We start from the raw sequence: 23,978 nt of genomic DNA, 5'->3' as shown, positions 1-23,978 counted from the left end.
GTGATCCTGGGCTCTACACACCCTCCGCCAACCTAGTCCCCATATATGGGGGACAAGGGGAGACCAACCTAGTCCCCATATATGGGGGACAAGGGGAGACCAACCTAGACCCCATATATGGGGGACAAGGGGAGACCAACCTAGTCCCCATATATGGGGGACAAGGGGAGACCAACCTAGTCCCCATATATGGGGGACAAGGGGAGACCAACCTAGTCCCCATATATGGGGGACAAGGGGAGAGCAACGGACTTGAACTCATGCTTCCTTCATGCCTGAGTGTCCAAGTTGCTCCTTTACACCTGACAGGGGGGAGTTTCCCTGGTTGGACTTAGCGCGTGGAAGGAACACGTTATTCCAACCAGTTCCTTTCCCCTCCATCAGGCGCCCCGGCTGGCCAGGGGGAGGCAGTTTAGTGACCAGGAGGGTGAGGGTACCTACTACCTACCCTAGGGGACACGGGGAGAACATGCAAACTCCACACAGAAAGGCCCTTTCACCAACCCCGCCTTCGGGTATGGGCACTGATGACGCAGAGGAGGAAACACGCCGCCAGCACCCACAGCGCCCCGAGCGGGAATCGAACCCAGGACCATCTAGCTGTGAGGTGACAGCACTACCGACTGTAAGTCAAGAGAAGCATAAATAAATAAATCCATCCCGGTTCACCTACAGAGCACTGTTGGAAGCTTTGACCACGGGCAGGAGCCTCAGAAGAGCCTCTTCCGAACCGCCGTACTTCTTCAGGTCAAACACGTCCAGCTCTTCTGCCGACGACAGCAATATGAAGACCAGGGCCGACCACTGAGCAGAAGAGAGCCCGTCGGCGGAGAGGCTTCCGGAGGTCTGCAGGTTCCGTTGGATCTGCTTCTCCAGGGAGTGGTCGTCCAGCTCGTTCAAACAGTGGAACAGATTGATGCTTTTCTCCGGGGAGGGATTCTCCTTGATCTTCTTCTTGATGTACTTGATGACGACCGTTTCCTGATTGGTTTGTGGCGGCGTGCTGCTTCCCGTCTGTCTTATCACACGACGTAAAAGCGTCTGGTTCGTCTCCAACGAGAGGCCCAGGAGGAAACGGAGGAACATGTCCAGGTGTCCGTTTGGGCTCTTTAAGGCCTCGTCCACGGCAGCCTGGTAGAGGTCATTTAACGTAGGCTTGTCTCTGAATAGCTTGAACCGCTTGGAGTTTGACAGTACGTTGACGCCGTCATTGACGAACGAGAGGTGGACATAAAGAGCTGCCATGAATTCTTGTACACTCAGATGGACAAAGCTGAACACCCCACGCACCTCTTTAAAGAACTCTGTCAGCATTCCGGAGTACCACGACGCATCTTTGATAAGAATGCCAGAATCCCTCAGGTCGGATTCATAGAAGTTCAGGTTGCCTTTCTCCAACTGTTCAAACGCCAATTTTCCCAGAGACATAATGATCTCCCTGTTCTTTGAATTGGAGAAAGTATGTTTGTGAGCCTTGCCATGGGACTTGAGATTCATCTGTTTGAATTGAAAGACCACGAACAGGATGTACATCTCGGTCAGGGCCTTTGGCAGCGCACCGTGCAGCTCTGTTCTCAACATATCCTCGAGAACCGTAGCGAGGATCCAACAGAAGACCGGGACGTAGCACATGATGTGGAGGCTCCGTGAGGTCTTGATGTGCGAGGTGACCGTGCTGGCCTGGTTCTCATCATCGCTGAACCTTTCCCTGAAGTACTCCTCCTTCTGGCGGTCAGTGAACCCTCTCACCTCTGTCACCCTGTCAACATACTCAGAGGGGATCTGGCCGGCCGCTGCAGGTCGCGTGGTTATCCAGATGCGAGCGGAAGGAAGCAGCGCTCCCTTGAAGAGGCTCGTCAACAACACACCCACCGGGGCTGGCTTCGTGACATCGGTCACGGTCTCGTTGTTCTGGAAGTCTAGCGGAAGCCGGCACTCATCTAAGCCATCGAAGACGAACGCAACATTGGACTCTTGGATGCCACAGATTCCCGCTTCCGTGATGCCAGAAAAGGCACGAACAAGTTCCTCCAAGCTGTGGTCCTTCTTCACTGAATTCAGCTCTCGGAAAGTGAAAGGAAAGACGAAATGGATATTCTGGTCGCCTTTGTCTTCTGCCCAGTCGCGAATGTAATTCTGAGTTAGGGCTGTTTTACCGACGCCAGCCACCCCCTTCGTCATCACCGTTCTGATCGTTTTTTGTCCAGGTGAATGGTTAAAGAGGTCTTCAAGTTTGATTGGTGTTTCTTGTTCGCCTTGTTTACAGGCTGCTATTTCAATCAGCCTGACCTCACTTAGTTTACTGTCCTCTCCACTGTCCTTCTCTAGGATGTAGAGCTCTGGCTCTACGAAGATCTGTTTTCCTTGTTTCTTGTGGATCTGAAACTTCTTCCTCAGATTAGACTTGAGTTGTTGTTGTTGTTGTTGTAGTTGTTGTTGTTGTTGATTATGAGGAGGAGGAGGAGCTGGAGTTTCTGAATGACCAAAGAACAGAGGACACGAATAAGTCTAAGTCATGGCAAATGACTCGATCTCTTCCAATAGCTTGAAGCATTTTGAATAAGTAGTCAAATAAAAGGATAAAGGATAAAAAAAATAAAGGATTAATGAGACTTCTTTACAATTATTTCAGAAAAGACACTTCGTTTATATAGCATATATAGCTTGCTGCTTAGCAGAAATGGATTTTTTTTAAATTAAACTACTACTACTACTACTACTATACTACAACTATATATATATATATATATATACTATACTACTATTATTAAAATTACTTTTTTTTTTCATGAACGGAAATGCCAGCTTCCTTACTCGAATTCAAGACTCTGGCTATGCGAGACTAGCCAGAGTAATATAAAGTATCCTTAAAAGTGGCATTAAGGAGCTAAACAGTATAGGCCTATCGAAGTCACAGGCTGGAATATAAATTATCTGAGCTTATTTTGTTATCATGGTTAAATTAAAATATATCTTTTTTCCCATTTGCAATTTGCATAATAAAAGATTATGGGTCCCACAAAACAAAATGGTCCCACAGGGATTCACAACACTGTGGAAGGGGGGGGGGGGGGGTGGACTTAAAATGCGTGCGGTGTAGATATCTCTATGTAAATATCTCTTATAGCCCAGATTCCCTTCCATTGTATTAGGGGTCATTTTTTTTAACCCGTTTTCATGTTAAAATGGGTAAAATGTATTCCCCCTTTACATTTCTTTTTAACGCAACAAAATGTATTATCACCATGAGTTAATTCCCTGATGGTCTCTATACAAAAGTGACATCTGTGGTGCTACGAGTCAAAATTGACAGGACAGAAGGTAAAAAAAGTAATTTCTTTTTCATAAACCCAAACTTTATTTTACTTAATAGCAAATGCAAATCGAGGAGAATTTCTGTTTCTCTCTCGGAATATAATATTTTAATATTAAAATTACATACAAAATGTAATATAGGGAACATAGACTTCATCTTTTGCAGGAGCGTGCGTGCGTGCATGTGTGTGACATGCATGCATGCCTATAGGCCTATACGTATAGGCCCTGAGTTGGGGCTCGACAAAAGCAATCTAATTAATTTAGGGCCGGGACTAATTACGATTAATTACGATTAATTAACTACAGAAAAATGTATGCATTAAAAAAAATAACGCATTTTAATCGCACTATTCTTTTCACCGCGGAACGTTGTCACTGGACAGTTTTCAGACGGACCTGCGCACCAAGTGTCCGTGTCCTCTTCAGACAATAACACCACCAGACACCGCAGACAGTTCACCAGACTGGGAGAAGCCGCTGAGATCACTTTGCTTGTCCCCGTGGATTGGAAATAGGATTTAAAAGGCTATCCGATGGTAGCGTGGATTACAGCACAGTTGTGTGCAATTATTCAATAAAGAATTATTACCCCTATTACTACAAAAACAATGTTTTATTGCTTAAACTTATGTATTCACTATTCATTGATTCACAAGTATACCAAAATCCATTTGAAAAAATTGCTTTCTCACTGTTCTCGGGTCAAATAATGATATGCGATTAAAATGCGATTAATCTAGATTAATTAATCGCAAAGCTTCTGATTAATTAGATAATTTGTTTTAATCGAGTCCCAGCTCTAGATCCACGCCATCATAGCAGGAAAAACTAGCTAAAAACTAGTAGTGGGGTCCCTAGACAGACCGTCATTTACAACTCAACAAAAGTTTAAATAGGGCTGGCTTGATTGCAGATGATTGTGTCCAGGTGTGTCCAACCTGGCAGTGTGAGCAGATCAGCCCTGCATAATTAAACATCAGTTGTGTTTGGAGGAACATGAGATATGGAAATCACACCTGACCTGTGAATAGTGAATACACTATTTAAATGTATTCAGAAGGGCTTGCCAGTGTGTGTTTTTCCTTCCCTTCTAGAAAAGTGATCCGCAGATTGTGGCCACAGACCCGTAGCTGAAAATATGTACCAGGGACCCCCATGACAGAAGATTTGTGTTCTTTTTTTTTTTATCCAAGTGTCCAAGTAATGCGACACATTGTGAGCTTGCAGATCAGCCATTTTAGTAGCCAATACAAACGCCATCATAGCACGTCACATAACGCACTATGATCTTGTATATCTGCTAATAGCAGATCCACGCCATCATAGCACGTCACATAACGCACTATGATCTTGTATATCTGCTAATAGCAGATCCACGCCATCATAGCACGTCACATAACGCACTATGATCTTGTATATCTGCTAATAGCAGATCTACGCCATCATAGCACGTCACATAACGCACTATGATCTTGTATATCTACTAATAGCAGATCTACGCCATCATAGCACGTCACATAACGCACTATGATCTTGTATATCTGCTAATAGCAGATCTACGCCATCATAGCACGTCACATAACGCACTATGATCTTGTATATCTGCTAATAGCAGATCCACGCCATCATAGCACGTCACATAACGCACTATGATCTTGTATATCTGCTAATAGCAGATCCACGCCATCATAGCACGTCACATAACGCACTATGATCTTGTATATCTACTAATAGCAGATCCACGCCATCATAGCACGTCACATAACGCACTATTATCTTGTATATCTGCTAATAGCAGATCCACGCCATCATAGCACGTCACATAACGCACTATGATCTTGTATATCTACTAATAGCAGATCTACGCCATCATAGCACGTCACATAACGCACTATGATCTTGTATAATGTATATCTACTAATAGCAGATCTACGCCATCATAGCACGTCACATAACGCACTATGATCTTGTATATCTACTAATAGCAGATCCACGCCATCATAGCACGTCACATAACGCACTATGATCTTGTATATCTACTAATAGCAGATCTACGCCATCATAGCACGTCACATAACGCACTATGATCTTGTATATCTACTAATAGCAGATCTACGCCATCATAGCACGTCACATAACGCACTATGATCTTGTATATCTGCTATTTTTTGGAAGTCCAACAACCCCCCACTTTGAGCAGCACCGCTCTAGAAACTAATTACACCATCCACTGGACCTGACAGAGAACCTGCCACATCAACTCAAGCTCAAGAAAGACAGAAAGGGCCCAGGCCGTAGCGTAACGGTCTGGGCACCGGACTGGTAATCCAGTCGCAGTGTGCCGCGGGTTCGACTCCCGGACCCGACACGGCCTTTACTGCATGTCATCCCCCCATCTCTCTCCCGTTTCCTGTCAGCCTACTGTCTGTCCCTTAAAAAACCAATAAAAGGCGTAAGCCGCAAAAAAATATCTTAAAAAAAAAAAGAAAGACAGAAAGCTGGTCACACACAGCCCAGAGTTTATATAGTGTCTGTAGCTTGTTAGCCAACCTAGTTCACCTGGTCGTCACAGGTGATGACACTGAGGGCAATTGATCTCATCAATGCTTCAGGAAGAGGAGAGAGAGAGGCAAAGATAGGCCAGTCAATCTAAGCTAAAAAGGGGTGTGACCCAAAATAAATTGCAATAGTAATCGTTCAAGGTATTTTTTAATGATCCTTAGGGTTATCCAAATAACATATAAAATATTGTAAATTAAATAATTAGTGGATTAAGGTAAATTAAATTAAAATGTGTTATGCTTTAAGTAGCATGTGACATGTGTCAAACTATAGGGGGTTTTCATGATTGTGAATCCATTTCATCCATGATTCTGAATCCATTGCAAGCGCATAGTTTTGCACGAAAAACACTAATTTGGGCACAAGTGGTTATGGTTTTAGTGCAAAACTAATTATTTTTATGTTATTTCGATGACCCTACATTTTAAATAAGACTCTTTACTGGACCTATAGTCCTATACTGACTCCCCAGACACCAACACCCCCCCCCACCCCCCCCCCCCCACACACACACACACACACACACACACGCGAGCCAGGGAGGAGGGATTGTAAAGTACAGTACAGTACAGTACAGTACAGTACAGTACAGTACAGTACAGTACAGTACAGTACAGTACAGTACAGTACAGTACAGTACAGTACCACTCAGTTCAGACGGGTCTAATTTGTTTTGTTACCCAGCCAGCATTCTCTGCAGGTAGTGTGGATCACCACTTTTTTTTTTTAATCATTGCAATCAGCAATCTATGTACTTAACCAGATTATGAACAATATAGCCACAATGTGGTAGCAGACAGGTTCTCATCCTTGGAGTGTGGGAGCACCCCAACCAACACTTTCTGGCGCTGGAAAGTATACAATGTTGCAACCTTGTGTGGGAAAGTCACACCCCCCTACACAGTGGGGTTCCGTCTCCATGTTAAAGTTAGTTGTCATTTACAACTCATGTAAAAGTTTCACTTTCAGTACTAATTTGAAGGTGAGGGTCTATAGAACCATTTTGGTTCGAGTGGCAATCACCAAAATAAAATAATTGGCCTATAGGGGGCGTAGTCAGGTGCCAACCCCCATCAGCCCTACCAAAATATGTAAACTGTTGTAACTTTTGATTAAATTATCCAATCTGAACATATGATATATGTATGGATTCACAATCAGGAGTAGCATTTGGTATTAGACATATAATATTTGTTTCCACCCAGTATTGGTGTATATCCACAAAAATAGCAGGAAAAACGAGCTAAAAACTAGTAGTGGGGTCCCTAGACAGACCGTCATTTACAACTCAACAAAAGTTTAAATAGGGCTGGCTTGATTGCAGATGATTGTGTCCAGGTGTGTCCAACCTGGCAGTGTGAGCAGATCAGCCCTGCATAATTAAACATCAGTTGTGTTTGGAGGAACATGAGATATGGAAATCACACCTGACCTGTGAATAGTGAATACACTATTTAAATTTATTCAGAAGGGCTTGCCAGTGTGTGTTTTTCCTTCCCTTCTAGAAAAGTGATCCGCAGATTGTGGCCACAGACCCGTAGCTGAAAATATGTACCAGGGACCCCCATGACAGAAGATTTGTGTTCTTTTTTTTTTATCCAAGTGTCCAAGTAATGCGACACATTGTGAGCTTGAAGATCAGCCATTTTAGTAGCCAATACAAACGCCATCATAGCACGTCACATAACGCACTATGATCTTGTATATCTGCTAATAGCAGATCCACGCCATCATAGCACGTCACATAACGCACTATGATCTTGTATATCTGCTAATAGCAGATCTACGCCATCATAGCACGTCACATAACGCACTATGATCTTGTATATCTGCTAATAGCAGATCCACGCCATCATAGCACGTCACATAACGCACTATGATCTTGTATATCTACTAATAGCAGATCTACGCCATCATAGCACGTCACATAACGCACTATGATCTTGTATATCTGCTAATAGCAGATCTACGCCATCATAGCACGTCACATAACGCACTATGATCTTGTATATCTACTAATAGCAGATCTACGCCATCATAGCACGTCACATAACGCACTATGATCTTGTATATCTGCTAATAGCAGATCCACGCCATCATAGCACGTCACATAACGCACTATGATCTTGTATATCTGCTAATAGCAGATCTACGCCATCATAGCACGTCACATAACGCACTATGATCTTGTATATCTGCTAATAGCAGATCCACGCCATCATAGCACGTCACATAACGCACTATGATCTTGTAAATCTACTAATAGCAGATCTACGCCATCATAGCACGTCACATAACGCACTATGATCTTGTATATCTGCTAATAGCAGATCTACGCCATCATAGCACGTCACATAACGCACTATGATCTTGTATATCTGCTAATAGCAGATCCACGCCATCATAGCACGTCACATAACGCACTATGATCTTGTATATCTACTAATAGCAGATCTACGCCATCATAGCACGTCACATAACGCACTATGATCTTGTATATCTGCTATTTTTTGGAAGTCCAACAACCCCCCACTTTGAGCAGCACCGCTCTAGAAACTAATTACACCATCCACTGGACCTGACAGAGAACCTGCCACATCAACTCAAGCTCAAGAAAGACAGAAAGCTGGTCACACACAGCCCAGAGTTTATATAGTGTCTGTAGCTTGTTAGCCAACCTAGTTCACCTGGTCGTCACAGGTGATGACACTGAGGGCAATTGATCTCATCAATGCTTCAGGAAGAGGAGAGAGAGAGGCAAAGATAGGCCAGTCAATCTAAGCTAAAAAGGGGTGTGACCCAAAATAAATTGCAATAGTAATCGTTCAAGGTTTTTTTTAATGATCCTTAGGGTTATCCAAATAACATATAAAATATTGTAAATTAAATAATTAGTGGATTAAGGTAAATTAAATTAAAATGTGTTATGCTTTAAGTAGCATGTGACATGTGTCAAACTATAGGGGGTTTTCATGATTGTGAATCCATTTCATCCATGATTCTGAATCCATTGCAAGCGCATAGTTTTGCACGAAAAACACTAATTTGGGCACAAGTGGTTATGGTTTTAGTGCAAAACTAATTATTTTTATGTTATTTCGATGACCCTACATTTTAAATAAGACTCTTTACTGGACCTATAGTCCTATACTGACTCCCCAGACACCAACACCACCCCCCCCCCCACACACACACACACACACACACACACACACGCGAGCCAGGGAGGAGGGATTGTACAGTACAGTACAGTACAGTACAGTACAGTACAGTACAGTACAGTACAGTACAGTACAGTACAGTACAGTACAGTACAGTACAGTACAGTACAGTACAGTACAGTACCACTCAGTTCAGACGGGTCTAATTTGTTTTGTTACCCAGCCAGCATTCTCTGCAGGTAGTGTGGATCACCACTCTTTTTTTTAATCATTGCAATCAGCAATCTATGTACTTAACCAGATTATGAACAATATAGCCACAATGTGGTAGCAGACAGGTTCTCATCCTTGGAGTGTGGGAGCACCCCAACCAACAGTTTCTGGCGCTGGAAAGTATACAATGTTGCAACCTTGTGTGGGAAAGTCACACCCCCCTACACAGTGGGGTTCCGTCTCCATGTTAAAGTTAGTTGTCATTTACAACTCATGTAAAAGTTTCACTTTCAGTACTAATTTGAAGGTGAGGGTCTATAGAACCATTTTGGTTCGAGTGGCAATCACCAAAATAAAATAATTGGCCTATAGGGGGCGTAGTCAGGTGCCAACCCCCATCAGCCCTACCAAAATATGTAAACTGTTGTAACTTTTGATTAAATTATCCAATCTGAACATATGATATATGTATGGATTCACAATCAGGAGTAGCATTTGGTATTAGACATATAATATTTGTTTCCACCCAGTATTGGTGTATATCCACAAAAATAGCAGGAAGAACAAGCTAAAAACTAGTAGTGGGGTCCCTAGACAGACCGTCATTTACAACTCAACAAAAGTTTAAATAGGGCTGGCTTGATTGCAGATGATTGTGTCCAGGTGTGTCCAACCTGGCAGTGTGAGCAGATCAGCCCTGCATAATTAAACATCAGTTGTGTTTGGAGGAACATGAGATATGGAAATCACACCTGACCTGTGAATAGTGAATACACTATTTAAATTTATTCAGAAGGGCTTGCCAGTGTGTGTTTTTCCTTCCCTTCTAGAAAAGTGATCCGCAGATTGTGGCCACAGACCCGTAGCTGAAAATATGTACCAGGGACCCCCATGACAGAAGATTTGTGTTCATTTTTTTTATCCAAGTGTCCAAGTAATGCGACACATTGTGAGCTTGCAGATCAGCCATTTTAGTAGCCAATACAAACGCCATCATAGCACGTCACATAACACACTATGATCTTGTATATCTACTAATAGCAGATCTACGCCATCATAGCACGTCACATAACGCACTATGATCTTGTATATCTACTAATAGCAGATCTATGCCATCATAGCACGTCACATAACGCACTATGATCTTGTATATCTACTAATAGCAGATCTACGCCATCATAGCACGTCACATAACGCACTATGATCTTGTATATCTGCTAATAGCAGATCCACGCCATCATAGCACGTCACATAAAGCACTATGATCTTGTATATCTGCTAATAGCAGATCTACGCCATCATAGCACGTCACATAACGCACTATGATCTTGTATATCTGCTAATAGCAGATCTACGCCATCATAGCACGTCACATAACGCACTATGATCTTGTATATCTACTAATAGCAGATCTACGCCATCATAGCACGTCACATAACGCACTATGATCTTGTATATCTACTAATAGCAGATCTACGCCATCATAGCACGTCACATAACGCACTATGATCTTGTATATCTACTAATAGCAGATCTACGCCATCATAGCACGTCACATAACGCACTATGATCTTGTATATCCGCTAACAGCAGATCCACGCCATCATAGCACGTCACATAACGCACTATGATCTTGTATATCTACTAATAGCAGATCTACGCCATCATAGCACGTCACATAACGCACTATGATCTTGTATATCTGCTAATAGCAGATCTACGCCATCATAGCACGTCACATAACGCACTATGATCTTGTATATCTGCTATTTTTTGGAAGTCCAACAACCCCCCACTTTGAGCAGCACCGCTCTAGAAACTAATTACACCATCCACTGGACCTGACAGAGAACCTGCCACATCAACTCAAGCTCAAGAAAGACAGAAAGCTGGTCACACACAGCCCAGAGTTTATATAGTGTCTGTAGCTTGTTAGCCAACCTAGTTCACCTGGTCGTCACAGGTGATGACACTGAGGGCAATTGATCTCATCAATGCTTCAGGAAGAGGAGAGAGAGAGGCAAAGATAGGCCAGTCAATCTTCTCCCTTCTGGCTCCAAAACTGTGGAATGCACTTCCCATTGCAGTCAGAACTGCAGCATCACTCCCAATCTTCCGCCGTAGCCTGAAAACCCACCTTTTCAGACTCCATCATGGCCCTTAGCACTTACCCTAAACCCTTAGATAGCATTTCTGTTGGATTATATAGCATTTGATACAGACTTATAGCATGTTATGTAGACAGCACTGTAATTGTATTGTATGTAGTCATAGCACGCCATAGTACACATATATAGCATAGTAGTAAAGATGTATAGTTTATATGTATAGTGTATGTATAGTTTCACTATATAAATATTCCACTGTTACTTTCTTAGCTTACGCATGTTTCATGATAAATGCTTTTTATGTGATGTATTCCCATGCTTTGTTCTTGCTTAAATGTAAGTCGCTCTGGATTAAGAGCGTCTGCTAAATGCCTAAATTGTAAATTGTGTAAATTGTAAATTGTAAGCTAAAAAGGGGTGTGACCCAAAATAAATTGCAATAGTAATCGTTCAAGGTTTTTTTTAATGATCCTTAGGGTTATCCAAATAACATATAAAATATTGTAAATTAAATAATTAGTGGATTAAGGTAAATTAAATTAAAATGTGTTATGCTTTAAGTAGCATGTGACATGTGTCAAACTATAGGGGGTTTTCATGATTGTGAATCCATTTCATCCATGATTCTGAATCCATTGCAAGCGCATAGTTTTGCACGAAAAACACTAATTTGGGCACAAGTGGTTATGGTTTTAGTGCAAAACTAATTATTTTTATGTTATTTCGATGACCCTACATTTTAAATAAGACTCTTTACTGGACCTATAGTCCTATACTGACTCCCCAGACACCAACACCACCCCCCCCCCACACACACACACACACACACACACACACGCGAGCCAGGGAGGAGGGATTGTACAGTACAGTACAGTACAGTACAGTACAGTACAGTACAGTACAGTACAGTACAGTACAGTACAGTACAGTACAGTACAGTACCACTCAGTTCAGACGGGTCTGATTTTTTTTGTTACCCAGCCAGCATTCTCTGCAGGTAGTGTGGATCACCACTTTTTTTTTTAATCATTGCAATCAGCAATCTATGTACTTAACCAGATTATGAACAATATAGCCACAATGTGGTAGCAGACAGGTTCTCATCCTTGGAATGTGGGAGCACCCCAACAAACAGTTTCTGGCGCTGGAAAGTATACAATGTTGCAACCTTGTGCGGGAAAGTCACACCCCCCCACACACTGTTAGGGGGTGAGTAGGGGGTTCCGTCTCCATGTTAAAGTTAGTTGTCATTTACAACTCATGTAAAAGTTTCACTTTCAGTACTAATTTGAAGGTGAGGGTCTATAGAACCATTTTGGTTCGAGTGGCAATCACCAAAATAAAATAATTGGCCTATAGGGGGCGTAGTCAGGTGCCAACCCCCATCAGCCCTACCAAAATATGTAAACTGTTGTAACTTTTGATTAAATTATCCAATCTGAACATATGATATATGTATGGATTCACAATCAGGAGTAGCATTTGGTATTAGACATATAATATTTGTTTCCACCCAGTATTGGTGTATATCCACAAAAATAGCAGGAAAAACTAGCTAAAAACTAGTAGTGGGGTCCCTAGACAGACCGTCATTTACAACTCAACAAAAGTTTAAATAGGGCTGGCTTGATTGCAGATGATTGTGTCCAGGTGTGTCCAACCTGGCAGTGTGAGCAGATCAGCCCTGCATAATTAAACATCAGTTGTGTTTGGAGGAACATGAGATATGGAAATCACACCTGACCTGTGAATAGTGAATACACTATTTAAATGTATTCAGAAGGGCTTGCCAGTGTGTGTTTTTCCTTCCCTTCTAGAAAAGTGATCCGCAGATTGTGGCCACAGACCCGTAGCTGAAAATATGTACCAGGGACCCCCATGACAGAAGATTTGTGTTCTTTTTTTTTTATCCAAGTGTCCAAGTAATGCGACACATTGTGAGCTTGCAGATCAGCCATTTTAGTAGCCAATACAAACGCCATCATAGCACGTCACATAACGCACTATGATCTTGTATATCTGCTAATAGCAGATCCACGCCATCATAGCACGTCACATAACGCACTATGATCTTGTATATCTGCTAATAGCAGATCCACGCCATCATAGCACGTCACATAACGCACTATGATCTTGTATATCTGCTAATAGCAGATCTACGCCATCATAGCACGTCACATAACGCACTATGATCTTGTATATCTGCTAATAGCAGATCTACGCCATCATAGCACGTCACATAACGCACTATGATCTTGTATATCTGCTAATAGCAGATCCACGCCATCATAGCACGTCACATAACGCACTATGATCTTGTATATTTGCTAATAGCAGATCCACGCCATCATAGCACGTCACATAACGCACTATGATCTTGTATATCTACTAATAGCAGATCCACGCCATCATAGCACGTCACATAACGCACTATTATCTTGTATATCTGCTAATAGCAGATCCACGCCATCATAGCACGTCACATAACGCACTATGATCTTGTATATCTACTAATAGCAGATCTACGCCATCATAGCACGTCACATAACGCACTATGATCTTGTATAATGTATATCTACTAATAGCAGATCTACGCCATCATAGCACGTCACATAACGCACTATGATCTTGTATATCTACTAATAGCAGATCCACGCCATCATAGCACGTCACATAACGCACTATGATCTTGTATATCTACTAATAGCAGATCTACGCCATCATAGCACGTCACATAACGCACTATGATCTTGTATATCTACTAATAGCAGATCTACGCCATCATAGCACGTCACATAACGCACTATGATCTTGTATATCTGCTATTTTTTGGAAGTCCAACAACCCCCCACTTTGAGCAGCACCGCTCTAGAAACTAATTACACCATCCACTGGACCTGACAGAGAACCTGCCACATCAACTCAAGCTCAAGAAAGACAGAAAGGGCCCAGGCCGTAGCGTAACGGTCTGGGCACCGGACTGGTAATCCAGTCGCAGTGTGCCGCGGGTTCGACTCCCGGACCCGACACGGCCTTTACTGCATGTCATCCCCCCATCTCTCTCCCGTTTCCTGTCAGCCTACTGTCTGTCCCTTAAAAAACCAATAAAAGGCGTAAGCCGCAAAAAAATATCTTAAAAAAAAAAAGAAAGACAGAAAGCTGGTCACACACAGCCCAGAGTTTATATAGTGTCTGTAGCTTGTTAGCCAACCTAGTTCACCTGGTCGTCACAGGTGATGACACTGAGGGCAATTGATCTCATCAATGCTTCAGGAAGAGGAGAGAGAGAGGCAAAGATAGGCCAGTCAATCTAAGCTAAAAAGGGGTGTGACCCAAAATAAATTGCAATAGTAATCGTTCAAGGTTTTTTTTAATGATCCTTAGGGTTATCCAAATAACATATAAAATATTGTAAATTAAATAATTAGTGGATTAAGGTAAATTAAATTAAAATGTGTTATGCTTTAAGTAGCATGTGACATGTGTCAAACTATAGGGGGTTTTCATGATTGTGAATCCATTTCATCCATGATTCTGAATCCATTGCAAGCGCATAGTTTTGCACGAAAAACACTAATTTGGGCACAAGTGGTTATGGTTTTAGTGCAAAACTAATTATTTTTATGTTATTTCGATGACCCTACATTTTAAATAAGACTCTTTACTGGACCTATAGTCCTATACTGACTCCCCAGACACCAACACCCCCCCCCCCCCCCCCCCCACACACACACACACACACACACACGCGAGCCAGGGAGGAGGGATTGTAAAGTACAGTACAGTACAGTACAGTACAGTACAGTACAGTACAGTACAGTACAGTACAGTACAGTACAGTACAGTACAGTACAGTACAGTACAGTACAGTACAGTACAGTACAGTACAGTACCACTCAGTTCAGACGGGTCTAATTTGTTTTGTTACCCAGCCAGCATTCTCTGCAGGTAGTGTGGATCACCACTTTTTTTTTTTAATCATTGCAATCAGCAATCTATGTACTTAACCAGATTATGAACAATATAGCCACAATGTGGTAGCAGACAGGTTCTCATCCTTGGAGTGTGGGAGCACCCCAACCAACACTTTCTGGCGCTGGAAAGTATACAATGTTGCAACCTTGTGTGGGAAAGTCACACCCCCCTACACAGTGGGGTTCCGTCTCCATGTTAAAGTTAGTTGTCATTTACAACTCATGTAAAAGTTTCACTTTCAGTACTAATTTGAAGGTGAGGGTCTATAGAACCATTTTGGTTCGAGTGGCAATCACCAAAATAAAATAATTGGCCTATAGGGGGCGTAGTCAGGTGCCAACCCCCATCAGCCCTACCAAAATATGTAAACTGTTGTAACTTTTGATTAAATTATCCAATCTGAACATATGATATATGTATGGATTCACAATCAGGAGTAGCATTTGGTATTAGACATATAATATTTGTTTCCACCCAGTATTGGTGTATATCCACAAAAATAGCAGGAAAAACGAGCTAAAAACTAGTAGTGGGGTCCCTAGACAGACCGTCATTTACAACTCAACAAAAGTTTAAATAGGGCTGGCTTGATTGCAGATGATTGTGTCCAGGTGTGTCCAACCTGGCAGTGTGAGCAGATCAGCCCTGCATAATTAAACATCAGTTGTGTTTGGAGGAACATGAGATATGGAAATCACACCTGACCTGTGAATAGTGAATACACTATTTAAATTTATTCAGAAGGGCTTGCCAGTGTGTGTTTTTCCTTCCCTTCTAGAAAAGTGATCCGCAGATTGTGGCCACAGACCCGTAGCTGAAAATATGTACCAGGGACCCCCATGACAGAAGATTTGTGTTCTTTTTTTTTTATCCAAGTGTCCAAGTAATGCGACACATTGTGAGCTTGCAGATCAGCCATTTTAGTAGCCAATACAAACGCCATCATAGCACGTCACATAACGCACTATGATCTTGTATATCTGCTAATAGCAGATCCACGCCATCATAGCACGTCACATAACGCACTATGATCTTGTATATCTGCTAATAGCAGATCTACGCCATCATAGCACGTCACATAACGCACTATGATCTTGTATATCTGCTAATAGCAGATCCACGCCATCATAGCACGTCACATAACGCACTATGATCTTGTATATCTACTAATAGCAGATCTACGCCATCATAGCACGTCACATAACGCACTATGATCTTGTATATCTGCTAATAGCAGATCTACGCCATCATAGCACGTCACATAACGCACTATGATCTTGTATATCTACTAATAGCAGATCTACGCCATCATAGCACGTCACATAACGCACTATGATCTTGTATATCTGCTAATAGCAGATCCACGCCATCATAGCACGTCACATAACGCACTATGATCTTGTATATCTGCTAATAGCAGATCTACGCCATCATAGCACGTCACATAACGCACTATGATCTTGTATATCTGCTAATAGCAGATCCACGCCATCATAGCACGTCACATAACGCACTATGATCTTGTAAATCTACTAATAGCAGATCTACGCCATCATAGCACGTCACATAACGCACTATGATCTTGTATATCTGCTAATAGCAGATCTACGCCATCATAGCACGTCACATAACGCACTATGATCTTGTATATCTGCTAATAGCAGATCCACGCCATCATAGCACGTCACATAACGCACTATGATCTTGTATATCTACTAATAGCAGATCTACGCCATCATAGCACGTCACATAACGCACTATGATCTTGTATATCTGCTATTTTTTGGAAGTCCAACAACCCCCCACTTTGAGCAGCACCGCTCTAGAAACTAATTACACCATCCACTGGACCTGACAGAGAACCTGCCACATCAACTCAAGCTCAAGAAAGACAGAAAGCTGGTCACACACAGCCCAGAGTTTATATAGTGTCTGTAGCTTGTTAGCCAACCTAGTTCACCTGGTCGTCACAGGTGATGACACTGAGGGCAATTGATCTCATCAATGCTTCAGGAAGAGGAGAGAGAGAGGCAAAGATAGGCCAGTCAATCTAAGCTAAAAAGGGGTGTGACCCAAAATAAATTGCAATAGTAATCGTTCAAGGTTTTTTTTAATGATCCTTAGGGTTATCCAAATAACATATAAAATATTGTAAATTAAATAATTAGTGGATTAAGGTAAATTAAATTAAAATGTGTTATGCTTTAAGTAGCATGTGACATGTGTCAAACTATAGGGGGTTTTCATGATTGTGAATCCATTTCATCCATGATTCTGAATCCATTGCAAGCGCATAGTTTTGCACGAAAAACACTAATTTGGGCACAAGTGGTTATGGTTTTAGTGCAAAACTAATTATTTTTATGTTATTTCGATGACCCTACATTTTAAATAAGACTCTTTACTGGACCTATAGTCCTATACTGACTCCCCAGACACCAACACCACCCCCCCCCCCCACACACACACACACACACACACGCGAGCCAGGGAGGAGGGATTGTACAGTACAGTACAGTACAGTACAGTACAGTACAGTACAGTACAGTACAGTACAGTACAGTACCACTCAGTTCAGACGGGTCTAATTTGTTTTGTTACCCAGCCAGCATTCTCTGCAGGTAGTGTGGATCACCACTCTTTTTTTTAATCATTGCAATCAGCAATCTATGTACTTAACCAGATTATGAACAATATAGCCACAATGTGGTAGCAGACAGGTTCTCATCCTTGGAGTGTGGGAGCACCCCAACCAACAGTTTCTGGCGCTGGAAAGTATACAATGTTGCAACCTTGTGTGGGAAAGTCACACCCCCCTACACAGTGGGGTTCCGTCTCCATGTTAAAGTTAGTTGTCATTTACAACTCATGTAAAAGTTTCACTTTCAGTACTAATTTGAAGGTGAGGGTCTATAGAACCATTTTGGTTCGAGTGGCAATCACCAAAATAAAATAATTGGCCTATAGGGGGCGTAGTCAGGTGCCAACCCCCATCAGCCCTACCAAAATATGTAAACTGTTGTAACTTTTGATTAAATTATCCAATCTGAACATATGATATATGTATGGATTCACAATCAGGAGTAGCATTTGGTATTAGACATATAATATTTGTTTCCACCCAGTATTGGTGTATATCCACAAAAATAGCAGGAAGAACAAGCTAAAAACTAGTAGTGGGGTCCCTAGACAGACCGTCATTTACAACTCAACAAAAGTTTAAATAGGGCTGGCTTGATTGCAGATGATTGTGTCCAGGTGTGTCCAACCTGGCAGTGTGAGCAGATCAGCCCTGCATAATTAAACATCAGTTGTGTTTGGAGGAACATGAGATATGGAAATCACACCTGACCTGTGAATAGTGAATACACTATTTAAATTTATTCAGAAGGGCTTGCCAGTGTGTGTTTTTCCTTCCCTTCTAGAAAAGTGATCCGCAGATTGTGGCCACAGACCCGTAGCTGAAAATATGTACCAGGGACCCCCATGACAGAAGATTTGTGTTCATTTTTTTTATCCAAGTGTCCAAGTAATGCGACACATTGTGAGCTTGCAGATCAGCCATTTTAGTAGCCAATACAAACGCCATCATAGCACGTCACATAACACACTATGATCTTGTATATCTACTAATAGCAGATCTACGCCATCATAGCACGTCACATAACGCACTATGATCTTGTATATCTGCTAATAGCAGATCCACGCCATCATAGCACGTCACATAACGCACTATGATCTTGTATATCTACTAATAGCAGATCCACGCCATCATAGCACGTCACATAACGCACTATGATCTTGTATATCTACTAATAGCAGATCTACGCCATCATAGCACGTCACATAACGCACTATGTTCTTGTATATCTGCTAATAGCAGATCTACGCCATCATAGCACGTCACATAACGCACTATGATCTTGTATATCTGCTATTTTTTGGAAGTCCAACAACCCCCCACTTTGAGCAGCACCGCTCTAGAAACTAAGGTCACATTCTCACCTAATACTTCGGTAGACTCAGAACCGTATGGGCGGGGAAAGGGGATTCTTGCATATTTAATTGGCTGCGGTTTGCCTTCACACTGTCATTCGCAGCAATTGGAAACGCAGCAGGGGGGACCTTTATCAATGTGTTCCGTTCATAAACTATAGCCTACACAGTGAAATCTATGGTGATAAAATTACACTCATAACGTGCATGTGTCGTGCCGCCTGGGAACCCCCCCCCTCTCTCTCTCTCTCTCTCTCTCTCTCTCTCTCTACGCACGCAGCCGCCACACACTGTTCTTTTGGGCATGGAGGCACAGCGCTGCATGAGCGCACTGATATAACTCCCCAGTCCCACACAGTGACAGCACTCCATGTTTACGGCACGCACAGACATTAGAATATTATGTAGGCTATAATACACTGCAGTGTTTTTATGTGTTTTCTTAAGCAATTGATTAATGTAGCCTACACGTCCTCATTTCGATCAGGGCTTCAGTCTCCTTATTCGACCACGTCTATCCACAGTAACGGGACATCTTTGCGCTGCGTAAAATATGCCTTAACCGTCTCCAACTGTGTTCAGCTCCTCACCCGCCACATTATGTTTGCTTCATTTCCTTTATTTACTGCGGATTGCATTCACACCTGCACCGAATCGTAGTCAAGTGCGATTCGAAGCGAAGCGAAACCCACGTTTTTGGACGGAGTAAAATGCGGTTATTTGCTGCGCATTAGGATTCGAATGAGCCTTCACACCTGCCAAACGAAGCGCACTTTCTAACAATGCGCAGCAGGATTCGTTTTAATCGCAGCAAAGCTCTCTGGTATGAATGCGACCTAATTACACCATCCACTGGACCTGACAGAGAACCTGCCACATCAACTCAAGCTCAAGAAAGACAGAAAGCTGGTCACACACAGCCCAGAGTTTATATAGTGTCTGTAGCTTGTTAGCCAACCTAGTTCACCTGGTCGTCACAGGTGATGACACTGAGGGCAATTGATCTAATCAATGCTTCAGGAAGAGGAGAGAGAGAGGCAAAGATAGGCCAGTCAATCTAAGCTAAAAAGGGGTGTGACCCAAAATAAATTGCAATAGTAATCGTTCAAGGTTTTTTTTAATGATCCTTAGGGTTATCCAAATAACATATAAAATATTGTAAATTAAATAATTAGTGGATTAAGGTAAATTAAATTAAAATGTGTTATGCTTTAAGTAGCATGTGACATGTGTCAAACTATAGGGGGTTTTCATGATTGTGAATCCATTTCATCCATGATTCTGAATCCATTGCAAGCGCATAGTTTTGCACGAAAAACACTAATTTGGGCACAAGTGGTTATGGTTTTAGTGCAAAACTAATTATTTTTATGTTATTTCGATGACCCTACATTTTAAATAAGACTCTTTACTGGACCTATAGTCCTATACTGACTCCCCAGACACCAACACCACCCCCCCCACACACACACACACACACACACACACACGCGAGCCAGGGAGGAGGGATTGTACAGTACAGTACAGTACAGTACAGTACAGTACAGTACAGTACAGTACAGTACAGTACAGTACAGTACAGTACAGTACAGTACAGTACAGTACAGTACAGTACAGTACAGTACCACTCAGTTCAGACGGGTCTGATTTTTTTTGTTACCCAGCCAGCATTCTCTGCAGGTAGTGTGGATCACCACTTTTTTTTTTAATCATTGCAATCAGCAATCTATGTACTTAACCAGATTATGAACAATATAGCCACAATGTGGTAGCAGACAGGTTCTCATCCTTGGAGTGTGGGAGCACCCCAACCAACACTTTCTGGCGCTGGAAAGTATACAATGTTGCAACCTTGTGTGGGAAAGTCACACCCCCCTACACAGTGGGGTTCCGTCTCCATGTTAAAGTTAGTTGTCATTTACAACTCATGTAAAAGTTTCACTTTCAGTACTAATTTGAAGGTGAGGGTCTATAGAACCATTTTGGTTCGAGTGGCAATCACCAAAATAAAATAATTGGCCTATAGGGGGCGTAGTCAGGTGCCAACCCCCATCAGCCCTACCAAAATATGTAAACTGTTGTAACTTTTGATTAAATTATCCAATCTGAACATATGATATATGTATGGATTCACAATCAGGAGTAGCATTTGGCATTAGACATATAATATTTGTTTCCACCCAGTATTGGTGTATATCCACAAAAATAGCAGGAAAAACGAGCTAAAAACTAGTAGTGGGGTCCCTAGACAGACCGTCATTTACAACTCAACAAAAGTTTAAATAGGGCTGGCTTGATTGCAGATGATTGTGTCCAGGTGTGTCCAACCTGGCAGTGTGAGCAGATCAGCCCTGCATAATTAAACATCAGTTGTGTTTGGAGGAACATGAGATATGGAAATCACACCTGACCTGTGAATAGTGAATACACTATTTAAATTTATTCAGAAGGGCTTGCCAGTGTGTGTTTTTCCTTCCCTTCTAGAAAAGTGATCCGCAGATTGTGGCCACAGACCCGTAGCTGAAAATATGTACCAGGGACCCCCATGACAGAAGATTTGTGTTCATTTTTTTTTATCCAAGTGTCCAAGTAATGCGACACATTGTGAGCTTGCAGATCAGCCATTTTAGTAGCCAATACAAACGGCATCATAGCACGTCACATAACGCACTATGATCTTGTATATCTGCTAATAGCAGATCCACGCCATCATAGCACGTCACATAACGCACTATGATCTTGTATATCTGCTAATAGCAGATCCACGCCATCATAGCACGTCACATAACGCACTATTATCTTGTATATCTGCTAATAGCAGATCCACGCCATCATAGCACGTCACATAACGCACTATGATCTTGTATATCTACTAATAGCAGATCCACGCCATCATAGCACGTCACATAACGCACTATGATCTTGTATAATGTATATCTACTAATAGCAGATCTACGCCATCATAGCACGTCACATAACGCACTATGATCTTGTATATCTACTAATAGCAGATCCACGCCATCATAGCACGTCACATAACGCACTATGATCTTGTATATCTACTAATAGCAGATCTACGCCATCATAGCACGTCACATAACGCACTATGATCTTGTATATCTACTAATAGCAGATCTACGCCATCATAGCACGTCACATAACGCACTATGATCTTGTATATCTACTAATAGCAGATCTACGCCATCATAGCACGTCACATAACGCACTATGATCTTGTATATCTGCTATTTTTTGGAAGTCCAACAACCCCCCACTTTGAGCAGCACCGCTCTAGAAACTAATTACACCATCCACTGGACCTGACAGAGAACCTGCCACATCAACTCAAGCTCAAGAAAGACAGAAAGCTGGTCACACACAGCCCAGAGTTTATATAGTGTCTGTAGCTTGTTAGCCAACCTAGTTCACCTGGTCGTCACAGGTGATGACACTGAGGGCAATTGATCTCATCAATGCTTCAGGAAGAGGAGAGAGAGAGGCAAAGATAGGCCAGTCAATCTAAGCTAAAAAGGGGTGTGACCCAAAATAAATTGCAATAGTAATCGTTCAAGGTTTTTTTTAATGATCCTTAGGGTTATCCAAATAACATATAAAATATTGTAAATTAAATAATTAGTGGATTAAGGTAAATTAAATTAAAATGTGTTATGCTTTAAGTAGCATGTGACATGTGTCAAACTATAGGGTGTTTTCATGATTGTGAATCCATTTCATCCATGATTCTGAATCCATTGCAAGCGCATAGTTTTGCACGAAAAACACTAATTTGGGCACAAGTGGTTATGGTTTTAGTGCAAAACTAATTATTTTTATGTTATTTCGATGACCCTACATTTTAAATAAGACTCTTTACTGGACCTATAGTCCTATACTGACTCCCCAGACACCAACACCACCCCCCCCACACACACACACACACACACACACACACGCGAGCCAGGGAGGAGGGATTGTACAGTACAGTACAGTACAGTACAGTACAGTACAGTACAGTACAGTACAGTACAGTACAGTACAGTACAGTACAGTACAGTACAGTACAGTACCACTCAGTTCAGACGGGTCTGATTTTTTTTGTTACCCAGCCAGCATTCTCTGCAGGTAGTGTGGATCACCACTTTTTTTTTTAATCATTGCAATCAGCAATCTATGTACTTAACCAGATTATGAACAATATAGCCACAATGTGGTAGCAGACAGGTTCTCATCCTTGGAGTGTGGGAGCACCCCAACCAACACTTTCTGGCGCTGGAAAGTATACAATGTTGCAACCTTGTGTGGGAAAGTCACACCCCCCTACACAGTGGGGTTCCGTCTCCATGTTAAAGTTAGTTGTCATTTACAACTCATGTAAAAGTTTCACTTTCAGTACTAATTTGAAGGTGAGGGTCTATAGAACCATTTTGGTTCGAGTGGCAATCACCAAAATAAAATAATTGGCCTATAGGGGGCGTAGTCAGGTGCCAACCCCCATCAGCCCTACCAAAATATGTAAACTGTTGTAACTTTTGATTAAATTATCCAATCTGAACATATGATATATGTATGGATTCACAATCAGGAGTAGCATTTGGCATTAGACATATAATATTTGTTTCCACCCAGTATTGGTGTATATCCACAA

General features: G+C 42.0%; 1 protein-coding gene across 1 annotated transcript; it reads right to left on the bottom strand.

Annotated features, from left to right (window-relative positions):
• Positions 1-669: 669 nt before the first annotated feature.
• Positions 670-6,801, bottom strand: LOC310879794 (protein NLRC3-like; the record flags this gene model as incomplete). The annotated part of the gene is made up of 2 exons (XM_083794624.1): positions 670-2,403; positions 6,781-6,801. 2 exons carry the CDS (start codon positions 6,799-6,801, stop codon positions 670-672), a joined length of 1,755 nt encoding a protein of 584 aa, XP_083650750.1.
• Between the last annotated feature and the right edge of the window lie 17,177 nt (positions 6,802-23,978).

Source organism: Protomyctophum parallelum, assembly GCF_964188405.1.
Source record: "Protomyctophum parallelum genome assembly, chromosome: 22".
In the NCBI taxonomy this organism is placed as follows: Eukaryota; Metazoa; Chordata; class Actinopteri; order Myctophiformes; family Myctophidae; genus Protomyctophum; species Protomyctophum parallelum.
The sequence above is the reverse complement of the archived record's forward strand: the minus strand, read 5'-3'. Positions and strand labels throughout refer to the sequence as shown.